Source organism: Heptranchias perlo, chromosome 10, assembly GCF_035084215.1.
Source record: "Heptranchias perlo isolate sHepPer1 chromosome 10, sHepPer1.hap1, whole genome shotgun sequence".
In the NCBI taxonomy this organism is placed as follows: domain Eukaryota; kingdom Metazoa; phylum Chordata; class Chondrichthyes; order Hexanchiformes; family Hexanchidae; genus Heptranchias; species Heptranchias perlo.
The window spans coordinates 29,318,241-29,345,072 of NC_090334.1; the positions used below are offsets into that span (position 1 = coordinate 29,318,241).

At 40.2% G+C, this 26,832-nt stretch overlaps 1 protein-coding gene across 1 annotated transcript in view; it reads left to right on the forward strand.

Annotated features, from left to right (window-relative positions):
* Nucleotides 1-26,832, forward strand: part of LOC137326775 (uncharacterized) — a 113,115-nt gene that overhangs the window by 57,015 nt on the left and 29,268 nt on the right. The window contains exons 9-14 of the mRNA XM_067992170.1: nt 7,993-8,153; nt 10,586-10,674; nt 15,763-16,482; nt 16,870-16,932; nt 18,353-18,632; nt 23,029-23,191. Coding sequence (XP_067848271.1) covers nt 7,993-8,153; nt 10,586-10,674; nt 15,763-16,482; nt 16,870-16,932; nt 18,353-18,632; nt 23,029-23,191 — 1,476 coding nt within the window. The remainder of the gene's footprint in view (nt 1-7,992; nt 8,154-10,585; nt 10,675-15,762; nt 16,483-16,869; nt 16,933-18,352; nt 18,633-23,028; nt 23,192-26,832) is intronic.

The following is a 26,832-nucleotide window of genomic DNA, read 5'->3' on the forward strand; positions in this document are numbered from 1 at the left end:
AAATCTACCCCAAAGAATTTTTTTAAAAAATAAAATTTTTATAAAAATTTTCTTAATGCAAGAATATTTCTCAAATACTAGTTAATCTTCTGTGGTGTTGCATGCAGTACAAAAACAAAAATAAAACAGGACAACTCCTTCCGATAGGTTATGTCTCTCTTCCCACTTCCTCCAACAATAGAATGTCTCTCTCTAGCTTCCCCCTCCCCCAATAGATATCTCTTGTGAATTTGATAGTCAGTTAAATTTTTGTGAATCAATTTTAGGTTTGTATGATTAATTTCTCTGCTACTGCTTTGCTCAGTGCTGTGGAAATGTATACAAAGTCACTCTTCCTTGGGCAGTGAGAGAAAAAATGCTTATTTGGAAAATTATGATGAGAACTCAGTGCTCAATATTTTCAGGAAAGCATTTTAAATCATTTTGTACACTTTTTATATCTAAATGTCATTGGGATTCCTGGAATAGCCTATACCAGCAGATTATTAATGTGGATATATAACAATTTTTTGGAACTTTTAACTGAATTAGAAATTAATTTCTGACAGCATATTTAATTCTATTAATGAATGAAAGCATCTTTACAGGGTGCAAGAAACTTTCTAGAACTCGTAGTTATTTTTAATATTATGCACAGAGCTTTTTTTCCACCCATCACAACAGCCAAAATAAACAATTTTCACAGAACTACGTTTGAATCCACTTTGCTACATAAAATCATGGATTCAGCCTGAAAAGTTTCTGTGGCAAACTGACTTTGTTATGATGTTATGTTTCACGCAACAAAAGTTCTCTTGTGCTCTCTCATTCTTTCCATGCCAAGGGCCATTCCTGTAAGCTTGCTCTTGCTCAATATGAACCGTAGTGTTAACTTATGCGAACAATATCTAGTAAAGAACTAGTGCCCAGGATTGGACAGAACACTCTTGTCATATAACCTTCTCGTTGGAGATGGCACAAACCCTCTAGTCTAGATAACAGGTGAATAATTGCTCTGTCGGACTGTGGGTATTAGGTTATAATCTACAAATCAGGTTCATTCAAAGCGAAAATTAAACTGCAGCAATTAATTTAAGTGCAGTAGATATAAAGGATTTAATGCTTGACTGAGTCTCTAGGTTTTGAATAATAAAATGTTTTGCAGATCTAAAGGTTCTGTGTAAAATAACCTCTCAGATAACTCTTGCGATGATATGTTTATAAATAAGGCAGAATTGCTCAACAGTGTTCCATTTTGTATTCTTGCTCTCCTGAACTCAGCTGAAACTACTTAGCAAGGGCACAGTGTTGGCTTAGTAAGGCCAGTTTTACAAGGCTCCACTGGTGGCAGGCACATGATGGAAAATGAGGCTCTGAGCTCACATGCCCAACTCATGGTGAGCCCATATTTCTGATGTGTGAGTTTGATGGTCTGAATGAGAATGTGCTGCAGGAAGGACTGGGTTTCATTTCAGTGGTATATTTAGGCAAATGAGGTCCCATCTTGATATTCATGATTTCAGGTAAAGCTCCACCTCCAGCACACACCTCACTCATGTAAAATGAGTGCATGACTGCTCAATGAGCCCGGCCTGCTTTGGAGTGCCTCTTAAAGTTTTTTGGTAGTGAGCATTTCTCTACTCGTGCATAGAACATCTTGCATACTTTTATTTCTCTCTATATTTCTGCCCTTTTGCTGGAGCCATCTGTTTGCAAATCCACATTTTCCTAAGTTTGCCAATTACTGGAGAAGAAATTGGACCTCACCGCATCTTTTTTTGGGTGCAAAACAGGGCCAGAAATCACCAATTTCATGGTGCTGCCTCCAAGATGCCTGAAATATGTCTGACCTCAGATTGGCTCTGGAGGCCACCTAAAACAGACATTAGGTTCCTTACATTTGTAAATAAGAGGCCTGTTTTAGACCCCTCCTAAATTGGATGGGGCTAATTGATACAGTGCCAGACCTGCTCCACTCAGCATTCTTCAGCAGTCGCCAACAAAAAAGTAAATTTTTTTAGAAGTTTGATTAGGAGTTAGATGTTTGTGCTCTGTGATCGTAAGCAGACACAGCGAGGTCAAAGATGTTACCCCTGACAATTGAGTAAACTTACAAATCACAGGTATGAGTGAAGGCCCAGTGACCATGTGTGACTAAAGTACCTGCTAACAGCATACATCCCATTCCCTCCCCCCACCCAGTGGATCAGCGGTTAGCTCTCCCTGTAAAAATGTTCTGAATCAATGATAACTTCTGGCCTGAATGACCATCAAAGGTCTTTGATATTGCTAGATGAAATTTATATATTTTAGCACCAAACATTTCAGAGCCATTTGTTTGTATAGTTGGAATCCAGCAGCTTTCCTCAGCAAATGACTGACGCCTAAAACAAAAACAAGGAAACGCTGGAGATGCTCGGCAGATCAGGCAGCATCCATCGGGAAAACATGGGTCAGTTAATGTTTCAGGTACAAATCCGTCCTCTGAACTGAAAGATATTGCAGATGAACAGCTTTTACAAGGGACCAGAAAGGGGAGGGGCAAAAAACACACACAATGACCCTGGGTGGAGAAAAAACATAGACTGACCTGTAAAGTGCTAAGGTGGGGATCATGAAATGGTTAAAGGCCAAAAGTGATATGCACATGTTCCGAAAACTGTTTTTAATCACCATCCACACGTGCAAATATGGACTGTCTCCAATACAGAGAAATCAGCAGCAATCAATTTAAAGTGGTACACTCACAAGCCTTAATAAAGCAAAAGAATATATATAAAGTTTCCTACAACATTAAACAAGATGTGTTTCTAATTTGGTACAGATGTATCTATGCATTGTATCACCTGCACCATTAAGTGTAAGTCCATCTTCAGTTTTCTTCTTAACTTTTTAATAATATGTAATATTTGTGCTTATGGATAGAAACAGAGAATCCATTGGACATTGTATTCATCTAGTGAGCAGAGTTGACATAATCACCATAGGGGTCTGAAAATTTACAGCCATGGCAACCAGCTCCTGGTATGTGTCCTCCAGTCAACAATCATTTAAAGCACAGCATTGATATGGTAGAAGTGATGTGAAAGCTTACATATTCGTATAGATTTTAGGTAGTGGCAAAACACTGTGTTACAGAGCACCAGGAAAGATAAAAACCCAGCTGCAGCCAAAGAAAATTGATTTTATGATGGGATGTAACACCAGAACATCGTAATTAAATTACTTAAATTGATTCCGATTAAAATGTTACCTGTTATGCTTCTGTGCACTAAAATCACATTTCAATTTAGTTGGGGACTGGTTGGCCCAGTGGCGCCTCTGAAATCCAAAGTAATGGGATAAAAGACTCCATCTGACAGCTGTATGGACGTGCGTACATACATTGAGTTTTGGCAGACTCTACCAAGTTTCCACCCAGTGAGAGACAGTAGCAAAAACTGTCTATAAATCACACAAACAATGCTGTCCTTCAGATGAGCTGTTAACCTAAAGCCCCATCTGCCAATAAGATCCCTTCGCACGCTTTGGTGAAGAGTACAGAGTATTCCCAGTGTCTTCACCAACATTCCTCCCTCATCCATGTTCATTCATATCATTGCTGTTTGTGAGATCTCACTGTGTGCAAAATTACTCTTGTTTTTTCTTACCTGCTTTTCATTTTCTCTCTGTGTGGTATATTGCCTCACACCAAAAATTGCTCTTCTGGCATTGGTTACAGGAGCGTTGCAAAGTGGTTCCATTAGGAAATCCTCGAGAGCAGCATCCTAAGCCACTCAGAACATAGGAGCAGGAGTAGGCCACATGCCGTTCAATAAGATCGTGGCTGATCTTTGACCTCAACTCCACTTTCCCGCCCGTTCCCCATATCCCTTGATTCATTTAGAGTCCAAAAATCTATTGATCGCAGTCTTGAATATACTCAACGACTGAGCATCCACAGCCCACTGGCAAATAGTGCAAATGATCACTGTAACTGGCTGAACATTATAGCAGAAGGCAGGTATTCTGCGATCCTCCCCATTCCCTGGTGACCTCCATTACTTCCAATATGGATGCCATTTAATTCAGCAAATTTTTCATTCACAATTTGTTTAAAAGTTGAATAATTAGTTAGTCAGAGCTAGATCCCTCTAATTCATCTTGCTCATTGTTGCTGTCTCGCTTGCCATGGTGCAGTGCAGGTGAATAATTATCTCTTTGTCGTGTGGGACTAGCAGATAATCACCTATGAAATTCTTCATGTGGAAAACACATTGGGAAGCCCAGCAAAAACTGGTGCAAACAGCATAAAAGGTTAAAGCCCGTAATGCAATCAAGTGTTGGAATTCATGATCTGAATGCTAAATCTGCACGATCACAACAAATGGATCTTACGATACATGTAATTTTATGATGGTGTTTTCTGCTTTTCTCCTTCTGTAAGAAGTAGATGGTGAGAGACCTTGCATATGGGTAAAAGGCAGTTTGAAAAATACAAACACAATTTTCAATATAAACAGTTGCCTAGAGGGCATTTGGAGAAGAATAGATGTTTCCTCATTTATAGACATGCTGCCTCGTCCTTCGGATGAGATATTAACCCAAAGAATGGTCCAGTGCTCCAGATGGTTGTTAAAATGCTACCCTACTTTTTTTTTATTCGTTCACGGGATGTGGGCGTCGCTGGCAAGGCCGGCATTTATTGCCCATCCCTACTAGTCAAAGAGCAGAGAGCTCGCTTGGTAAATATTCCTCCCTCAACCAACACTAAGAAAAACAGATCAATTTCATTTATCTCATTGCTGTGTGCAAAATGGCTGCCATGTTACATAGTATTAACATCACCATATAATTAATTCAATTTGAAATAGTTTAGGATGTTTCTAAGAAATGTAATAAGGCACTGTATGAAGGCAAATTCTTTTTATATTATACAATAACAGCTAGAGTACTGTTTTTCAGATACTTCTGTTTTTCATTTAACAATTTGTGGAGTAGTTATTTCTTTTTGGCCCTTATATATTGCAAAAAGTTATTATAATAGCATTTTAACATTCTCTTCAATTTTCTCCCTTTATACCTCCTTTGATAAAGACAAAACTTGATGCTGTGATGTGGTGCCATAGGCAGCAGTCACCTTATGGTATTTTGGCCAAGTGTCCATTTTTAATTTGGAGCTTGGATAGTGGGTGTTGCTGGGCCATTCGTTTGTTTGTGCCATGATACCCAAGTTCAACTCTGTGCTCACTCGTGTCCACACACGTTCCCTTCCAGCAGGGATTGCTATTAGATGAAGGAACCCTGGCCATTTTCCCCACCCTAGCCCAGGGATGCTGATGAAAAACTGTAGTAACCTTGACAGCTGTCCAGATGAGATCAGTTAACTCAGGAGCCAGACCAGGCATCTGAGCTGCAACATTCCTGATCTGTGTGAATTCAGTGCCATGCAGTAATGTATTTAAGGGGAGCTGGACAGAAATATATTTAAATTACAATTTTAAATATTCATCCAGCAGCACAGATTTCCAATCACGTTGCTGAATAAAATTATCTTTTAAGCAATGGGATATATATTAGAGAGTATTATAATGAGAGGCTATTGCATTTTTCTTTTATAGAACATGTCTCTACATATAAGGGTAGATTTTATGAATTTTCACTCCTGGCACGGAGCTTCACAAACCAGGAGAACGTATCAGGAATTTGGGCCTAGAGGTCAGTGGGTGCTGCAGGTTATTCCACCCATTTAGACAGAAAATCCAGAGCCTAAATTCCTGATATTGCCCTCCCATCACACGTAACTCTGTTATTTTGTAAAATTGACCTTATAGTGTCAGTAGAAACAAGTTAATTATTTACTAGGTCAAACTGCAGGTGGCATGTCCATCAATTATGTATTCTAGCTCTAATTTATTATTTTAGGTTTAAATTTGAATGCATTAATGTCTCATCTTGATTAACTAAAATATGGCCAGTACTTGCCTTTATCTAATGGAGATAGGTCATATATAGAAAAAAAGCAATGAAAATGTATTTTTCCTCATAGAGTTATATATCATTTTGGCAGTCCGCCACTCTGTTTGGAATTAAAAGAGAGGATTATGTTGGATTTTGTTTCTTTCAGGAATTAGGACTGGCTGCAGCTTAGCCTCTACTACATTGGTATTAAATTAAATGCATTTCTGTCTTAGAGTTCATCCTTTAGCTGTTGTGACTTTGGAGTGACTTCCAAATCAATCAAATCAAATTCCTGTCCATAGATTAACAACTATTTCAAATTTGTTTCGTTGGAAACTAAAAATGATTAGAGTAGGAAAGTCAGACCATTGCCAAAATGATTGCGTAAAATACCAAAAAAAATTATTGTGTTGCTTAATATTGTTTCCAATATTGTGTCATTTTATCATTAATATCTTTAAGGACAAGGCAGTAGTGATATCGTGGAAGGAGAAAGTTGCCTATAGATTGTCCTACCTTTTAGATTAAAGGATTAAGAAAAGTTGCAGGGAGTATCAACTGGAAAAAATAGGGGTAGAAATTCAATTGGGCCTGTTTTGGGCTTTGCTGGGAACTCAGACAGCTGCCATCATGGCTCTGGGGTCCAGCATCTCCCCAGCCTCTCAATCCATGAAGGGGAGCATGGACTGGGGGCTTCCAGACCATCACTACACTCCTACACTCTGTTCTCACGCTGAGCACAGGGAGTGTAGAGTCACAGACCCATGACTATGGCATTGGCTCACGCTGTCCTCTCTCAAGACGGCAGCACATCTGCTCCCCTGCCAGCCTCTGACCCGGTGCCTTTATTGGTGCCACATAGGCAGCCCTAGCCGCTGCTGAGATGCAGCAGTCTGCAACCAGGCCCTCAAGGGCCAGAGCTGTTTGAAGTCACCCAGCACGGCTATCTCAAGTGCCCTCAGTGGATGATCAGCAACCTTCAACCGCCCAGGCTCCTGCATCAGGGGAACCATCTCATAGGAATACGAATAGGTCATCAAGCACAGAGGCCTGGCTCTAAGGGATTGCACTAGGGTGATTTCATTTCAATATCACTAGAAAGAAAAATTGTTAAATCCACAATGTGAAGTAAAAACTTTACATTTTTTTTGCATTGATGTTGGTCTTTACATTCTTAGTTATGTAAGGGGAAGACCCATGAATGGTAGTGTCGGAGGACATTCAGAAGGTCGGTGAAAGGGTTTGTTTAGGAGATTGTCTCCCCAATAATTTGTTGTCGTACAGCTCTGGCAGCTGGCAGCATTGCTCGTCTTTGGTCATCTTCTTCTTCCTCATCCCTTTCTTCATTCTGCTTTTGCATTTCTTGCTCCTGTGGCAGCTGCAAGGCTTGGCTCTTCTGAATGGCGTATTGGGTCGCGTGCAGCAAACCGTAAGGAATCTGGAGACTGACTTGGGGCTGTACTGTAGGACTCCACTGGATTGATCCAAGCACCGGAACCTTTGTTTGAGGATGTCTACAGTTTACTCAATGGGAGCTCTGGTTTGAGCGCGGCTGTTATTGTACTGGTGCTCACTGTCTATGCCTGCGTTCCTGACAGGAGTCATGAGCCAGGTGTAGAGGGGATACCCCCTGTCTCAAAGGAGCCAGCCTGATGCCCGGTCAGGGTTAAAGATGGTGGATTGAGGACTGGCACAGTACAAAAAGTTTATTACTGACCTTATGTCAGGAATAAATTGGGACTTCACAAGGCTTTGGTTATACCTGAATTTTCAAAGCAATTTATATCATGGGGCGAAGGGAGTGGGGGCAGTCAAGGCCCTAAGCTCTGGCAGACCCACCCTAAACCTTTGTCTCTCAACCTCCTTTATGACCCTCCTTAAAACCTACTTCTTTGACCACGCTTTCAGTTACCCGTCCTAATAGCTTCTGCTTTGGCTTGGTGTCAATTTTTGGCTGATTACGGTGCTGTGACGCGCCTTGGGATATTTTCCTACATTAAAAGGAGCTATATAAATGCAAGTAGTTGTTATATCAGATCCACAAATAAGTAGTTTTATATCTATCTGTTATAGTTGAGATCCAAACAGCAAAGCTCCATACAAGAAAACAGATACAACAATGATTCAATAACAAAATCTCCTCCACCTACACGACCATCCAACAAATACCAGAAAGTGGGATTGATAGAATCCAAGAGTGCTTTTATTCATGAGAGAATAGACTGCATTCCAAGGTAACATTTTTTTGTCATCGATATTGTGAATTCACTATGAGAAAAGTTTAGGGTGCGGTTATATTGACACTTTCGTCTCACTGTGAAATGGTTTTGGTTGAAGATTAAAGTGAATGTGCCTTCTAATGCAGGAGTCAGGTCATCCAAGGGACTTTAAAAACATTGAAAAATAAATTTGTAACGTTAGGAGAAAGTAGATACTCCTGCCTACTCTCTTAACATTAGAGAGGTGCAAATGCACAAAGCACCTCTGCTACTGACCTCAGGGTGATGTGCAGCAAGGTACCAATGTCACTGTAATTCAGGCCTGCTTCGCTGAGGGTCACACTCCTACAGATACAGGTCTGAAACCATACCTGTGTTATGACTGTTGAAAAGGAGGTGTATGTTAAAACCAAAATAATATATACCAAATAAAGAGGCAGAGTATATAAATAATAGAAATGATAACATTCCTGACCAAAAAAAAGTTAAACGTATGTATGGGACCTAGATTGTTAGTCCTTTCACACTGGGACTTGTGTTTGAATCCGACTAAGAATAAGGGGATGAAATATTACTGTCTGCTATAATTCGTAATGTGCAATGTACCATTTGAAATGAGTTTTAACAGACTCATCACATTTCCTAATGAGATGCTTGAGTGTATAGCACAATTCATAGAGACCAAAAGTAGAGAAACTTGTTGCAGAGGCAGGTCTTCTCCTAGGTTGATTTAAGGCACATTTTTAGTCAGATTAGGAGTTTTAAACCTAGAAATTACTGTTGGCGATATTAGCACATGAATGCTTAAAGTACACTTGAAAGGATTTATAAGCAATAGGTCCATGGTTATTTTAAATGGGTTAATGCATTTGCTAAAACTAAGTGTTTATCCATTAATATTGTCAACAGTACTTTATAGACTTTATTCTGCAGTTGGCCTGTACTGTTCTTGATGTGGAGTTCTTGATGCTGGCACCGTGGAAATGTTGCATAACCCAGAAATGAAGTCTCTTGCCTTAATGAGCAAAAAAAAATCACTAAATGCATTGAAAGAAAATCTGTATTATTTTCCAATAAAATATTCCTATCTATCTTCATGAACAGCTGGTAAAAATAGAGGAAGATTACACAGAAGGCCCAACAGATTAAGCAAACTTTCATTGAAGGCAAGAAGTACATTATTTAGAAAATCACAAACAAAAAGAGGATTTTTGCTCATGTCTGATGTTCATTGTAGGAGATTACTGAGGAGCCTCCATTTTTTCAACCATATAAAATAGATCTGGAGGGATATATAAGGAATAGGTTCAGTCATATGAAATATCACACCAAGTACAAATTGGCCCTCTAAGTGGTCCTTAACAGCTACTGACACAAATTCTGATTGGCTCTTTCCAGTCTGATGAGGGCCCATCACAGGCCATCCAAACTGTCTGTGGTGTCAAAGAACCTTATACTGTGAACTGCAAAGAGCAAGTTTAAAGGTCCCTTCCAAAGGGCTACCAGTGTAAAGCCTTAAGAGTAATCAGTAACTTTCCACTACAGGATTACAAAATCCTAAATCAGGAACAAAAAAATATTTTGTAGCTGCATACAGATCTGCCAGAACACACACAAGAGCATTCAAGATCAAATGAATGTACTGCCTCAGTATTAGCACAACTAAGGGACACAACCGAAGTAACTATGAGGATATATAAAATAATCACATCACTATATACATAATGGGGTATAACCGTAACAGACAGAATGTGGAAAAAAGTACACTGCCGATTAATTTGATGTTAACTGGGGTGTAGATCTCACAGTGGAACTTAGGACCATGTCTTAGGGCATGCCTCAAGTACAGCAGGGAAGACAGCAGGCCCTGCAATCATCAGCCTGACTTTTTTTTTTAAGATGGATAAGTAGAGGGCTCAGAAAGCTGAAGAATAGGAATTCGAGGAGGATGATAGCGATGACTTGGATCATACTAGGAAATGCTTTACCACAAGTGGCCATTGAGGCAGTTGGAACATGCTAGTGTAGCAGAGACTATTAAGAGCATTTAGAACGTAATTGGATATGTATTTGAAAAGGAAGAGTACAAAAAGATTAAAGGAAAGGGCAAGAAAATGGATTAGATTGCTCTAGTTGAGCTAACACTGCCACAGGCATGATGGGTGAAGTTGCCTTCTTCTCTGTTGTAATTTCTATAAATACTTTCACACTAGAACTGTAGTGTTGGCATGAAGTGGATTGGCTTCATAGCAATGTTGCAGTTATAGTATAAATACAGCATGAATCTGGCGTCAGGTCCAACCCGACACCAGAATGAAGCTTCCGAGTCCATTTGGGCCTTAGCACCTGATTTACGCTCCAAGTATAGTGTTGGTATGCCAAGTTGTTTTGGCTATTGATAGTACCAAAATGTATAAAAAGTTAATCTGTATTCATTTTTCCAATAGAGCTGCTGTGACTGCCATTTTTTGCCAAGGGAGTTTACCTCTTGATAAAGTACATGGAAAATCAGCTTTGGACACCACCCCTAACAATGGTACTTTCAGTAAGATCTTATACTTTACAATAGCAAGTTCTATACAAGTACAAAAAATAAGTAAATATTACTGTCTAATCAAGTTTTAAGTAATCTTTGAAGGCTGTGGGAATAGCTGTAAAGTGAAAAGAAATAATATTGTTAAAAATAATTTATGCAGTGAATCTCTTTTGTATGCAATTTAAGTGCAACTTTTACACCAGTACAACCAATACACAGGGTGAACGGTGTACACAAACAATGTCAGCTAGATTTTTGTGGTCCTTACAGAACTAATCCTGAGTTATTTCCTGATCTCCTGAATTATAGTTATATTTTGCCTTTCTTCCTTTTATTTCATTATCATTCATTAATCCTCAACTCAGCTGCTTCTGGTGTGGGGGATGGATTTCATCTTCATGTCTGACTTTCTTTATCATGGAAATAGCTATGTGATACAGAGGATGGAACGTTATTAACATCATAGTTTGTCTCACTTCTGTTTTAAAAGAATTGTTGTAGTTTAACTGGATTGGTGCCTAAAGATTTGCTGATTAAATGAACAATTTCTTTATTATGTACATTTATTTGAATTTATTTTAAAAACCTATTATTTCTTCAAGTTGCACTTCAGAATACTTCTTTTCATATGTTCACCAACTTTTATCAGATCTGTGTGTAATTGTGTACAAGGATTTATAAACAATGCGGTGCCTTAGAATAGCAAAAAGTGCAATCTTCCTTGCATCCACCTCATGCAGCCGCACCTCCATTTTGCTAGCCATGGAACAGGGTGTCGAGTGCAGCATCATGCAAACTCCATTTCGTGTTTCCACATCGGGATTCCTTTGACTTCATTTTTGCCTTGCCCTTCCTCCCCACCTTCCCCCCCCCCCTCCCCTCCCCCAAATCAGCCTGTCAGGGTCCAACTGCATTTTTGATCCTTTCCAAAGGCACAATGAACTTTTGCCTCCCTATATGCCCACTTACCTTTTAAATGCATTGCCCATGTGACTATTTATGACACCATCCAATTTCATTAGAGACATGTTTTTTTTTGATGTCACCTCTGCATGAAAACCTGTGTTCTGGTGTCAGGCATTGAACTAAGGGGATTAGCACTATTATAAGAGATACAGTGGGATCTTATAAGAATGCTGCCTGCTGTTGCAAACTAATTAAGCCTATTACGGAGAACGGAGAAAAAAACCTGCTTTGGTAACACGTCTGTTGTCTTATGCATTTACTCAACATGCTATAACAATGTGTTTAATGTTTGTCTTGTTATTATACATTTGTTAGTCTATCATGGCAATATATATAATATCTGTCGTTACCTTACATTTATTAAGCCTGTTATGACTATATACGTGTTATGCTTTTCATGGAAAATTGAATGGGCCCGATACTGCTGTGAGTGGCAGCCGTTCGTTAGAAAGTCTTTGGGCAAATGCAAGTCTATGAGCTTTTGCACGGCAAGTTCCTGTCAACGGGACAACCATTCAGCACAGAGCCCTTTACAGGGCATCTGGGACCTGTGTGAACAGGACGAGCAACTGTGTGTCTCCTTAACCAATCAGATTAAAGAATCGTTAATAACAGCGCAACATCAGAGCCTGGAATTATAAGTTGGAATAGTGAATTCCATGTCAAATCAGGTACAGAAAGCGAAATAAAGAGAGAGAAAGAAAGATTGAATTGAGAGACAGCGATAAAAGAGACAGAGAGTAAAAAAAATTAAAATTAAAAAAAAATGTCCAACAATAATTAAAATCTGAAGAAATAAGTACCACGCCATTAAAACGGCACTTAGACTTGAAATGACTTGACTTAACTTTTTTTGGTGAGTTTAGTCCGTGTCTGTGACGTCAGTACAGGAACTTCATGCCGTTCAATAGGGAAGCCAGGCAGCAAGATGTCGTTTTCACACAGCTTTTGGAGGAGCATTGCATTTCGGCCAGCAACTTCCAGATTTCCATGTTTAACATGTGTGGTCGCGGAAGTTGCTTTCCGATTTGCACATAAATAATGGTGAGTGCCGTTAGCCTCATTGTTATTTTTACATCAAAATCCGGCCCTTTATGTCTGTTTATGATAACATTTTAAAACAACCATGGCAAATTTATAAGATGACCTGATTAAAGCCGATAAGGTAATTTTTTTTTTAGAAAGGGACCTCCACCCTATTATTAAAAAATTATAAATGTCAGTAACATCCAGGATATTCTCCATGTGTTCTGAACTGTATGTATTGAGACTGTGGAGAAGTTTGTCTAATAACAACTCCGTCGCTCCCTTAATGACTCAGTTGCTAAAGTCAGTGCATAACTCAGCCATACAAGCAACAACCTGTATTTACACAGCGCCTTTAATGTTGTAAAACATCCAAAGGAGCTTCACAGGAGCGTTATCAAACAAAATTTGACACCGAGCCACATAAGGAGATATTAGGACAGGTGACCAAAAGCTTGGTCAAAGACATAGGTTTTAAGGAGCGTCTTAAAGGAGAAGAGAGAGCTAAAGAGGCGGAGGGGATTCCATAGCTTAGGTCCTAGGCAGCTGAAGGCATGGCCGTCAATGGTGGAGTGATTTAAAATCAGGGATGCACAAGAGGTAAGAATTGGAGAAGCACAGAGACTGGAGGGTTGTAGGAGGTTACAGAGACAGGGAGGGGCGAGGCCATGGAGGGATTTGAAAACAAGGATGAGAACTTTAAAATCGAGGACCGGGAGCCAATGTAGGTCAGCGAGCACAGAAGTGATGGGTAAATGGGACTAGGTGCGAGTCAGGATACGAGCAGCAGAGTTTTGGATGAGCTCAAGTTTATGGAGGGTGGAAGATGGGAGGCCAACCAGGAGAACATTGGAATAGTCAAGTCTAGAAGTAACAAAGGCATGGATGAGGGTTTCAGCAGCAGATGAGCTGAGGCAGGGGTGGAGACGGGTGATGTTACAGAGGTAGAAGTTGGCGGTCTTGGTGTTGGAGCAGATATGTGGTTGGAAGCTCATCTCAGGGTCAAATAGGATGCCAAAGTTGTGAATGATCTCGTTCAGCCTCAGACAGTGGCCAGGGAGAGGGATGGAGTCGATGGCAAGGGAATGGAATTTGTGGTGGGGACCAAAGACAATGGCTTTGGTCTTCCCAATATTTAGTTGGAGGAAATTTTTACTCATTGGACAAGCAGTGTGACAAATGAGAGACAGTGGAGGAAGAAGCCAGGTTCAATTCTTCAGTTAGCTTATCTCAGCCAGGTGGGGTTACAATTGACTTCAGTGTGCCTGAGCCGTGGAAGGAAAATAAGCTAGAGTTCTCACACCTCATCACTTTCTTGCTAGAAAGCGCGTGTATGTGGATGCTGAACTGTCTGTGATGTCCTCCACAGTCAAATAGCTTGCCAATACTCAATGTCTAGGCTCACATATGAAGAATTGTCACTAGATTAAACTACCAGAGGCCCACAAGACGGTATTCCAGTGAGACTCACAGGTTCGGAAGAGGAGAAAGGAAGAACATTGGCAAAAAATTAAATAATTCATAAAAACTCGTCTCTGCATAGACATACTATTTAATATATATATATATATTAAAGAGTATTAGTAAGGAGTCAATTCTTCTACCCAGCTGGTCCCAATTCCAAACCAGGTAAAGTAACAAACAGAATAGTGAACTCTTGTCATTTTACAGTCCACTGCCTGAGAAATGGGTTTTTGGATGCAGAGGAGTAGCAACACACTGCACAGTTGTATTATTTTACCTGAATTCAAAGTGCTGCTTTTTAATTATATAAGCTAGTCGATCTCCCACTGCATGGCACATGGGGAGCCACGACCAAGTGCAGTCTTTACATGAAGTGCAGTTAGAAGGCAGCAGATAATTGCATCAGGGTGCACAGATGTAATTCAGTCCCATTTTGAAGTCATGCATTCTGTCCTTATTTTTATATCATTCTTTGTTTAACAGTAAATATCAGATCAAACAATTTGGAAATCAGAGATGTAGAGTTGGTTGGAGGATAGGAGCTTCTCTCCTGTACAGTCTGAGAAGCTGAGAGATGTAAAACTGAGTTGCTATTGCACCTCTATTGGTGGCGGGTGTAATTACAGTGTGACAAGTTTACATAGGCAATTTCCATTATAAATGTGGCACAGGAGATGCCCTCTGATGTAAAATGTCAATAAAAAAAAATCTTTATTTGGGCAGTTTGGCAGATTATTTGCAATAGAACAAAAGAACTTGCATTTATATTGCCCCTTTGACATTACAAAGTGCTTCAAAGCTAATGAATTATTTTTTGAAGTATGATCATTATTTTGTAGGCAAGTGTAGCAGCCAATTTGTGAACAACAAAGTCTCAAACAGAAATGAGATGAATGACCAGTTAATCTGTTTTTGGTGGCGTTGGTTGAGGGATGAATGTTGGCCAGGACACCACAAGAACTCCCTGCCCTTCAAAAATGTCATGAGATCTTTTTCATCCACCTCAACAGGCAGATGGGGCCTTGGTTTAACTTCTCTTTTGAAATATGATACCTCCAACTATGTAGCACTTCCTCAGAATTACAATAAAGTACCAGCCTAGAGTGGGCTCTGAACCCACAACCGTAAAACTCAGAGGCAAGAGTGTTACCCTTAAACCAAACGGATAATTTCTAAGATTGAAATACTCTGTCACCAACAGTGTAAACTTAAGGCATAAGGCTCTTTTAAGATGCTAGATGCACAGACTAGAATGTCAAGTTTCATTTAGAAGGTGAGACTTCAAAATTCTAATCTACTGAGTCGAAGCATAATTGCATCGGTGAACATTGTCCTTTAGATATATATCAGCCAAATTGGCAGATGCTTACAGTGGATTAGCTAAAATAACAGAACCATCTCATTAAAAAAAATCAATGTGCTAAGAAGTTAATAAGAGTATTAAGAATGAGTAAAGGCCACTCGGCCCAACAAGCTTGCTCCATCCAGAGACCATGTATGATTATTCTATCATGTACCCCCGCGCCCCCTCCCCCATCCACACACCACCTGTTAATCCCATACTTTAGCGATCATTAAGTCTGTATATTTAAAAAATTGTAATGAATATTTTCTATTTTCTTTTTCATTTAGCACCACAGCCGAAGCATGGATATATTATCAGCAGAACAAACCAAGAAAACTCTACAAATCAGCGTTGTTTATCGTTTCATGCAAATCAAGATTGTGCAACTGCAAAACCGACAAGCTCATCAATAGAAAACAAGCCAATTGCAGTCTGTTGGCAGGCTGACTCTGAGATTTGCCCACAGTCCAACACTAAAGACTACTCTAGGGCTGGTCTGCCACTTCAGCCTACATCCTATCATGGTTCAAAATCTTCCTCTGTTTTCCAGGATAGAAATAAGTCTCTTCATCAGTCTGCCAATCAAACAGCACAAAGTTTAGAAGTTATCCATGACCGAGAGACTGAAGTAAGGACATGTTCTGAGAAAATGGCTTTGAATGAAACGTTAGTTCAAGAAAATTCAAAAATCAAGTCTCTTCCACTTCCGTTTTTTCCTGTGAAAGCCCTTTTAATAAACCAGCCCTCCAGTCAACAAAACAGACAAGCTCCTACCCAGTCATGGTCCACTGATGGTATTGATTGTTCAGAGAAAGAACCAAGCCAATCAGATCCTTCTTTTGTTTTTGAACTGAACACAATACTAAAGAGTAAATCTCTTAACCACATAGAATCAACAAATTCAGTTACTGATAAACTTGTTAGAAGACTAGGTGGCAACAGTATTGAAGACAGCAATGTAAAAGATCAACTAAGATCAATTTCCTTATCTAACCTGCATGAGAATGGTAAGTAATTTTAACAACGTGTCCTTTTTAACATGCAAACTTGATTACATCTGCATTTATAATTAGAAAGCATTCCTAGCTGTGGATGAAGTGTTTAAGTTGTATGACTGTGCACCAAAGCACATGCAAATGCAGAACCTTCAACGTTTCTAATAGGATAATATATTGGGGGTGAACTTTTTATTCGGAAAATAGGCCCTATTAAGTATGTTATTGAATATTAAGAAATGTATTGGTAAACACCAAAATAATGACAACTGATACCAATAATTAAAGGGAATCTAATATATACTGAGCAGTAACTTTTTCACCAGTCAACCAAAAAAATGCTGCAGATTCTGCATATATCTTAAAATTGTTAATTTTTTTTTGTTCTATTTCCCACAGCACTAGTTTTACCTTCAAACAACACTAAAAAACCTAACTATCAAACAGCAAGCAGCTGCAGTGGTAAGAAAAACAATTTTAAATTATAGACATAAATCATACGAATAAGTGAATTTACGGTTGTAATTCAATCTCTAGGTTCAGATGGTGAGCATGAGCCATTTGAACTTCACTCTTGTAATTTGTAATGTCAAATGAACCCCTTGATGAGATTACTGGTTTTTAATTCTTTTCGTGCTACAACAGTCAGAATGTTATCAGAAAACATTGATATTTGAAAGACAATAAAAGGAGATGGTGATGGGACGTTCAGAGTGGTGCTGAAATGTTCTTAAAGTAAAATTGGACATAACACTGGTACCGCTGATATATATCTTTTTTACTTTGGGCACCCTTCAAGTGACAGCTTGAAGTACTCCATGGTCAGTTAAAGCGTAGCCAGACAAAAAGTAGAGTTCCTTTTTGGTCTGCTCCAGTAACATGTTTGAACCCCCAGTTTTTGAAGAGTAACTTATTCTGCACTACCAGATCCCATTGGATTCCTGTGTGCACAAGAACACGTTGATAAACATTTGTACAGCAAAGAGCTAACTCTTTTGTCCTTAGACTGGGCAGTCCCTTCTGGGAAATTCAGAAGCAATGTGCTGTGTGTGGTCCAGATGGGAGTGTCTTCTCAGTATAAATTAATTGTAGTAATAAGCTGCTATGGAACAGACAAGTACTTTGTTTTTAACATTATAATTGCAATATTTCCGTACTCTTTTGGGCTGCATATAGATTTTGACAGTACATAAAGGAAATACAATGCATTTTTTTAAGACATAATCAGCTAACCGACAACTCCATATTAATCATAAGTTTGAGATGCTACCATTTTTTTGAATCTTTCTGTAGGTGGACGTCCTTTATCCTCTGACAACTTTCAACTCATGGATTTTGTTTGGTCCCTTACAGATGCAAGATAAAAGGATTGTATTGTACTCAGGAACAAACTAATTGCATGGAGTTAGATTTCCCAGCCTCCCTTACAGCTACTATATTTTCTACTGTTTGAAAAAGAACAGCAACACAAGACGTCACCTAAATCTATGGGGGGGAAAAATGAAATAAAATACCCCACAAAAACTCAATGCAACAATAGCTCTTGGAGTCACTAAGATCACTAAAGTCAAGGTTGGGCCTGCACCAGCATGCTTATACTACACTTTTGGAATGGGCATGAGGAAAAGACAGCAATGTAAAAGATCAACTAAGATCAATTTCCTTATCTAACCTGCATGAGGGTTAAGCATAAGCCAAAGCATAACATGCCGTCAATGTTCAGATGACCAGGTGCACATTGCAACCTGGCTTAATAGGAAAAATAAATAGAAATAAAAGCTGGTTGTTTTGTGAGGGGGGAGTACAGAGAAATGTAGCCTACCGTATGTATCAAGGCATTGCTGCTTCACTTTACTGCAGTGTTATTTTTGCTTAAATAAAGGTGAAGAAGAATCAGATTCTCCTCATCTGAGCTCACTGATTCAACCATCATGCGGTGACTCTGTATCCATGGGAACCACAACATTATCACAAATGGAAGATATCAGACAACATCTGCAGTCCCTGGAAGCAGATTACCAGGAACTTGTCACACTTCTTTCAAGGGATAGCAGGACTCTGCCAGCACATCGAAAGTTAATGCGCACGCAGAAAGGGCAAAGTGCTGTGAAAAATGGCAAATTATTAGCACAGCTTACGTTACAGCGGCAGAAGGATATTTGGTATTTATCCAAGGAGACAGTTGAAAGGATGTACTGAAGAAAGTAACATATTTCTGAAAATTGTCATTTCAGTGTGACATGACGATAATATAAACCATCCTTTAATTATTTCCTGTCAACATAACAAATTAAAATGATTGACAGTGATGGTAACATCCCCATCAATAATGTCAGTTTATGTCAAGAAATTTACAGGAAATACTAACAATGCAGTGAAGAAGTGCAGGAATTATGAAAAGTTTTTATTCCCAAACTTTAAAAATCTAAATGCTCACCCATAATGCTAATTTTTCAGGTTTAATGTTGTTGCCATATTTTTGTATTCTTGACTGCAATAACCATAGCACATTATATTAGACTATTCCATAATTAAGGAAAGACTAGGGCCTATTAGAAACCAAAAAGGTAACCTATATGTGGAGGCGGTAGATATGGGCATGGTTCTTAATGAATACTTTGCGTCTGTCTGCACAAAAGAGGGGGACAATGCAGACATTGTAGTTAAGGATGAGGAGTGTGAAATATTGGATGAGATAAACATAGGGAAGGAGGAAATATTAAAGGGATCAGCATTTTTGAAAGTAGATAAATCGCCAGGTCCGGATGACATGTATCCCAGGCTGTTAAGAGAAACAAGGGAGGAAATAGCGGAGGCTCTGACCATCATTTTCCAATATTCTCTGGCTACAGCCGTGCTGCTGGAGGATTGGAGGACTGCTAATGTTGTACCGTTGTTTAAAAAGGGAGAAAATGATGGTCCGAGTAATTACAGGCCAGTCAGCCTAACCTTGGTGGTGGGCAAATTATTGGAAACAATTCTGAGGGACGGTATAAATCATCATTTCGAAAGGCACGGATTAATCAAGGACAGTCAGCATGGATTTGTTAAGGCAAGGTCATGTCTGACTAACTTGATTGAATTTTTTGAGGAGGTAACAAGGAGGGTCGATGAGGGTAGCACATTTGATGTTGTCTACATGGATTTTAGCAAGGCTTTTGACAAGGTCTCACATGGCAGACTGGTCAGAAAGGTAAAAGCCCTTGGGATCCAAGGGAAAATGGAAAGTTGGATCCAAAATTGGCTCAGTGGCAGGAAGCAAAGGGTAATGATCAACAGGTGTTTTTGTGACTGGAAGGTTGTTTCCAGTGGGGTTCCTCAGGGCTCAGTACTAGGTCCCTTGCTTTTTGTGTCTATATTAATGATTTAGACCTAAATGTAAGGGGCACGATTAAGAAGTTCGCAGATGATATAAAAATTGGCCTTGTGGTTGATAGTGAGGAGGAAAGCTGAAGACTACAAGAAGATATCAATGGACTGGTCAGGTAGGCGGAAAAGTGGCAAATGGAATTCAATCCGGAGAAGTGTGAGGTAATGCATTTGGGGAGGGCAAACAAGGCAAGGGAATACATAATAAATGGGTGGATACTGAGAGGTGTAGAGGAAGTGAGGGACCTTGGAGTGCATGTCCACAGATCTCTGAAGGTAGCAGGACAGCTAGATAAGGTGGTTAAAAAAGCATATGGGATACTTTCTTTTATTAGCCAAGGCCTAGAAGATAAGAGCAGGGAGCTTATGCTAGAACTGTATAAAACACTAATTAGGCCACAGCGTGAGTACTGCGCACAGTTCTGGTCACCACATTACAGGAAAAATGTGATTGCACCAGGGAGGATACAGAGGAGATTTACGAGGATGTTGCCAGGACTGGAGAATTTTAGCTATGAGGATAGGTTGGATAGGATGGGGTTGTTTTCATTGGAACAGAGGAGGCGGTGGGGTGATTTAATTGAGGTGTATAAAATGATGAGGGGCCTTGATAGAGTGGATAGGTAGGACCTATTTCCCTTAGCAGAGGGGTCAGTGACCAGGGAGCGTAGATCTAAAGTAATTGGTAGAAGGCTTAGAGGGGAGCTGAGGAGAATTTTTTTCATCCAGAGGGTGGTAGGGATCTGGAACTCACTGCCTGAAAGGGGATGGTAGAGGCAGAAACCCTCAACTCATTTAAAAAGTACTTGGATGTGCACTTGAAGTGCTGCAACCTACAGGGCTACGGACCAAGAGCTGGAAAGTGGGATTAGGCTGGATACCTCTTTATCGGCCGGCACGGACATGATTAGCCGAATGGCCTCCTTTTGTGGCGTAACTTTCTACGATTCCCCACTCCAGAGATTTAAGCACAGAATCTGGGATGATACTTCATGGCTGTACTGAGGGAGTGCTGCACTATCAGAGACAGAAAGAGGGAGAGAAAGACAGGGACTCATAGACGGAGAGAGCGCTTGCATTTATAACGTGCCTTTCATGACCACAAAGTGTCTCAAAGCTTCTCAGAGCTAATGAGTTACTTTTGAAGCGTAGTCACTGTTGTAATGTGGGGAAATGTGGCAGCCAGATTGCAGTTTGTGGAAACTTGTGCACAATGAGAAGTCTGTCTAGTGCTATGGGATCTTTTGCATCCACATGAGAAGACTAGCAGGGCCTCGTCTTTTGGCTGAGACATTACGCTGAGGCCCCATCTGTTTGCTCAGTTGAACGTAAAAAATCCCACACAGCACTCTTCGAAGGCACCCTCAGTATCCAGGCCAACATTTATCCTTCAAACATTACTACTAAAAACAGATTATCTGGTCATTTATCTCATTGTTGTTTGTGGCAATTTGCTGTGCATCAATTGGCCACCACGTTCGCATATAGTACACAGGTGACTACACCTCAAAAGTACTTCATCAGTTGTCAAGCTCTTGGGGACATGGAAGGTAATTTATAAATGCAATTTCTTTTTTATTTTGGGTATGAATATTGTAATTGTCACAGACTGCTAAATATAGCTTCATATCCGACACAGATTCAAGGGCAACAAAAAGAACTACATAGATTTATGGCACTAATATGTTAAAACATTTTTTGACTGAAAAAAGCAATACAAATAGCAATAAACAATAGTTAGCTTCAACCAAAAGGGAACAGAACAATAATTTTATTCAAAGTAATATTCATTTTTAGATGGTAACATTTTAACTGAAATAATTCCGTCATGAAGTATAGTACATTTGGGAGCCATTATGTTACTTATATAGTCATGTGTTTTTGCTTATTTGATTCCCTAACTGATTAGATAGAAGTAATATTGTGTTTGTAATAAATCATTTTTCTAAACCAATAATTTAAAAAGAAACACATTCCAAAAAAAAAATAAAAACTTTCCAGAACAAATTGTAATTAAGCTATGAAACTTGGAATAAGTCAAATAATGGTACACTTACTGGTGTACCTCTGACAAAAACTTTCAAACTGTAGTATGATAGTTTGGCCTTATGGCACAATAGTCTACACTATTACCTACTTATGCCTCAATAGATGATGAGGCACAGCCCAGGTCCCAGTTTCTTGGTTTAACGTTGACTGAAGTGTACAGGATTCCATCAACTTGTTACCTTGTCAAGGCATCGAGGCAGGGAGTAGGACATCTTTCTCCTACTTCATGGTGTATTTAATGGAAGGGAATACACTGTTAATTGCACAATGCAGGGTCTCCACAACCTCACTCTGCTTTTGTCATCAGTTCCATTAATCTTCTTGGCGGCATGCTCAATTTTTGCATACCTAAAAAATGTATGCATTGCGTGCTCGGTATTATGAATTATGCTACTGAATTGCATTCATATCAAATGTGTACAAACACCACTATAAAGGTTTGTCACGTGCAGTTGATGTGCTTCTTTAATAATCAAGAGTGAAGATTTCCTCTGTGGACTGGATTGAGCAAAATCATAAACCAGTTCATAAGGAACAGAGTGGAAATCTTTCCCCCGGCATAGGAACATAGGAAAGTATAGCATCAGAAAAGACTCTGCAGCCCATCTGCCTGGTCCTAAAAATTAATACCCCTCAATTCATCCTTAAATTTTTCCTCGTTATCTGCCTCCGTGGGCAGTCTATTCCACCCTCTACATAAAGTAGATTCTTTAAGGATCTTGAATAATATTTCCCTCAGGCTTTCTCTTTTCAGTGGCTTCAACCTTTCCTAAAAGCTCAGATGCCTTAGCTCAGATTAACAGGTCTCCAATTTTAATCTTAAATCTCCCAGCATTCGAATTTGGAACTCCTGAAGCATTCATTTCATCACTCCCTAGACTGATGTGTTTAATTATTATGCCATTATTTTCCAATATGGTTATATCCTTACACTGTACGCATTTACCTGTTAAATCTTGTTGTCTGTTCCTTAAATCAATAATGCAATAGCTCTTTTTTATTTTAAAAAAATGAAAAAGAAACACATTTTCTGAGTATAAGAGCATAGCATTTAAATTTTATAGAAAACTGTCAGCATGACTTATTGCAGGTTTAGTCAGTGCTTTGTGTACACTTATTCACGTGTTTGCTGGTTTACAGTACAGTGCAGAGGAGGTTTGCTCATCTGGAAGCTCATGTACTCCTACTGGCTCGAAACATAGCTCACTTGACCGATGAGATTGGTTCCCAGAATTCCCTGCTACAGAAAATACATTCATTGCAACAGGAAATACAAAAAACACAACATACTTACAACAAAGTGGTGAGTGTCTTTTTTCCTCTGGATTGCTAGAAAAGGTTTGAAAATTATTTTAAACAGAATGTAGGTAGATTCTGAAATGTTATAGGAGAATGCGGTATTTAAAAAAATTAATTCCCAGGATGTGGGTGTCGCTGGTATTTATTGCCTAACATTAGTTGAGAAGGTGGTGCTGGGCCTTTTCTCGAATCGTCGCATTACAGTGATTTGATACAACAGAGTGGCTTTCTAGGTCATTTCAGAGGACAGTTGAGTGTGGGCTGGGGTCACATATAGATAGACCAGACCGGGTAAGAATGGCAGGTTTCCTTTCCTCAAAGACATTCGTGAACCAGTTGGGTTTTTATTACAATCCGACAGTTTCATAGTCACTTTTACTGGTACCAATTTTTAATTCCAGATTATAAAAAGACTTAATTCAAATTCTAAAATAGACTAATTTAGGCAGTTGTGATTAAGTTTTGCTTATGATGCTGCTCAGCTGAGAAACACTTTACAGGGTACATTTTCAACTTGCTGCCCACCGTCACGTTGGCGTTGTGGATTTACCGCCCAGTTTTCATTTCAAATGAAAACCAGGCAGTTTCAACAACGTGCAGCCAATGTGGAATGTCAGTTTTACACTCGGGTGGCAAGTTGAAAATCTACTCCCATTAGTCAAATGGCGTTTAAAAGTAGTTTGATTTAAGAAAGAAACTACACTAGCAGATCTTCCATGATATCATTCTCAGATAGTCTGTAGGAATGGGTGGGAAATAATGCAGTTGTGGAGGGAACAGAGTAAGTGGCTGAAGAGTGGAGCAGGTAGGGAGATGAGAGCTACAGTAGGGTTGGAGTGGAGGGCAAGGCCAAGTGGAAGTGGGGCTGGAGAAAGGTCAGTTTCCTATCACCTATCAACTGGGAATGGCAAAGTAGACAGCCTGGGTGGGAGGACTGGGAGTGGTATGTGGAGGTGTTTATGGTGCTGAGCTAAGGAGTGGAGGGTTTATGGTACTGGAGGATTAGGAAGAGTGGTGACCCTGGGATCTCTGGACTGTTGCCATTAATAAAACTAGCATATCCCCAACTGTACCCTTCCCTCACTTCGGGCTCGATTTTCGGACCCCGGAGCCGGCGGGTTCGTGGCGGGGGGGGCTCCGAAAATCGGGGATTCCCGGGGCGGGTCCAGAGCCCGGCTCCAACCCGCTCACTTCCGGGTTCCCCAGTGACGCACTTACATGCGCGCGCAGCCCCCGCATGTGGGACTCCCGCCAGCAATTAAAGCCGGCAGGATGCCACTTAAAGTAATTAAGTAGGTACTTCAGGTCGTTTGCAGACCTGATTGACATGATATTTTAGGAGGGGTGGGATTTTCAAGTCAACTGGGACTGTTTCCCGTACTGTTGAGTGGTAGTGGTGGGATGAGTACTGGCAAGGTGAGTAAGTGCGTGTAAGACGAGGATGAGCTTTGAATGGGTGTGAGGAGTGATGTGATGGAGTAGTGTTGGCAGTGCAGAAGGAGATGTGGGGTGGGGGTGGTGATATGGCAGATGGAGTGTAGGGGAATGAGTAAGTGTACTCACTTCGGCTGACCTACTTAGGTGATTGAAGCACCTCTTGCACTGTATGCAGGTGCGCGATATGTTGGTGGTGTTGGTGACCTCCTCTGCCACCTCGAGCCAGGCCTTCTTGGTGGCAGAGGCAGGCCACTTCCTCCCGCCCGCTGGGAAGAAGATCTCTGTCCTCCCACTCCTCCTCACCCCATTCAATAAGACCTGGAGTGAGGCATCATTAAACCTGGGAGCAGCCTTCCCCCTGGGCTGCTCCATGCTGTAATTTTGGTTCCTTTCTCCAGCATCAGTCAGTGGAGGACTGCCCCTTTAAATAGGGCTCCTCCAGTTGACAGCCTATGATGTGCCTGCGCAGTCCGCCCGCTGCGCAGCTTTCCAGCACGAAACCCGGAAGCAAAGGTAAGTACCGTCAATCAAGCTGCGATTGCGTGCGGAGCACCCCGATTTCACTGGGCGCGTTACCCACGTGCCCAGTCGACCCCCCGCTGCCAACCCGCCTCCCTCCTAATATCGGACCCTTCATCATTTGACTGCTGTGTCAATTAAATATGTTTCTTTTGAAGAATGTCAATGGTCAATGCTTAACCAATCAACCCTACAGACACACCGACACAACAAAACGTAGGTAGAGGAACACTATTTACCACATGCTATATTACTTTGCATATTTCAGGCTAGCAGGTTGCAAAACAAATTTTTTAAAGTTCATAATGGTTATATATATATATATATATATATACACCAAATATATATCAAATAAATACCTTGATTGAATAAGATCATTAAAAGTTAACTAAATTGAATACTTGCTATTTCAACTCATGATCTAATTAAAAATCAGATAATTACTCCTATTGAAAGCTTTGATCTTTATAATGTTCTAAAAAAAGTTAATCTCTGGTGGTCCCAGCATCAGGAAGTGGAATGTGGGAGGGTAAGAGGTTGTCGGCTGCATGCCAGTGAGTGGGGCAAGAAAACAAAGAGTGTGGCTGGACTGCTCAGGTCAGGCATTCACGGTGGTAGGGAGCAGACCTAGAACTGGACCACTTGGGGGCGGGTGGTGCTTAGGAAGTGGCAGATAGAGTAACAGACCCAAATTGAGGGATTGAGAGAGATGAGAAACGGGGAATTAGCACACTAAGCAAAAACAGATTGGATTGTTGGGGGAAAAACATTCAATGGTGTCATGGGGATAGCATAGACCAGTGTTGGGTTCTGATTAGTTCATGATATCAAGCAGTGAGCATGGACTGATCAACAGTGTTAGAAATTCACAATCATATAATGGGCCGGATTTTGCTGGTTGGTTAGACTTTTTCCTGCATCCTTCAGCTCAAAAATGTTTTGCCCCGTAAACTGCTGGAAGTGTGGGCTGATAAAGGTGCGGTGAAGGCAACAAGGCATCTGGGACCTTCGTGAATCCGACTGTGTACCTCCTTAACCAATGAGATTTACAGATTGAGAAATAAACAGTGGGAGGACTGAGAAGGAAGGTGAATTCTATGTCAGATCAGCTGCAGAAAGAGAAAAAAGAGAGGGAAAGAAAGATTAGATTGAGAGAGAGAAAAAAAGAGACAGGAAAAGTAGGAAAGTTTTTTTTTTAAATTTGACATTTTTTAAATCTCCAACAACAATTCACTAGCTGAAAGAATGAGACTCCACAGTCTAAATTGTTCACTTTCTGGGCCGGAGAGGTTGATTAGCAGTAATTAATCAAGTCGTTAAAAGGGTGCTTACGCTATTAATTACTAGACCTAACTTTCCATGGCGAGTTTAACGGGCAATTAAAGTGCAAATGCAACAACTTCGTTAAAGTCAGTGGGAGGTTAAGGGTGAGATGCCATTGTCGCGAAGCCAATGGTGGAGCGGCGCAAATCCTCCATCAACTTGTGGCGATTTGCAATTCACAGGCTATCTTTTCCTTGCCACAAGTTGCTGGTTGATCCGCACATTAATAATGGCCTGCGTCGTTCACACGCCATTATTTTTGTAGCAAATTCTGGCCCTGCAATTTACAATCATATAATGTTACAAAAACACAGACATAATATTTTTAATAGGATAGATAGATGGAACTTAATAGGAATTGGCTAT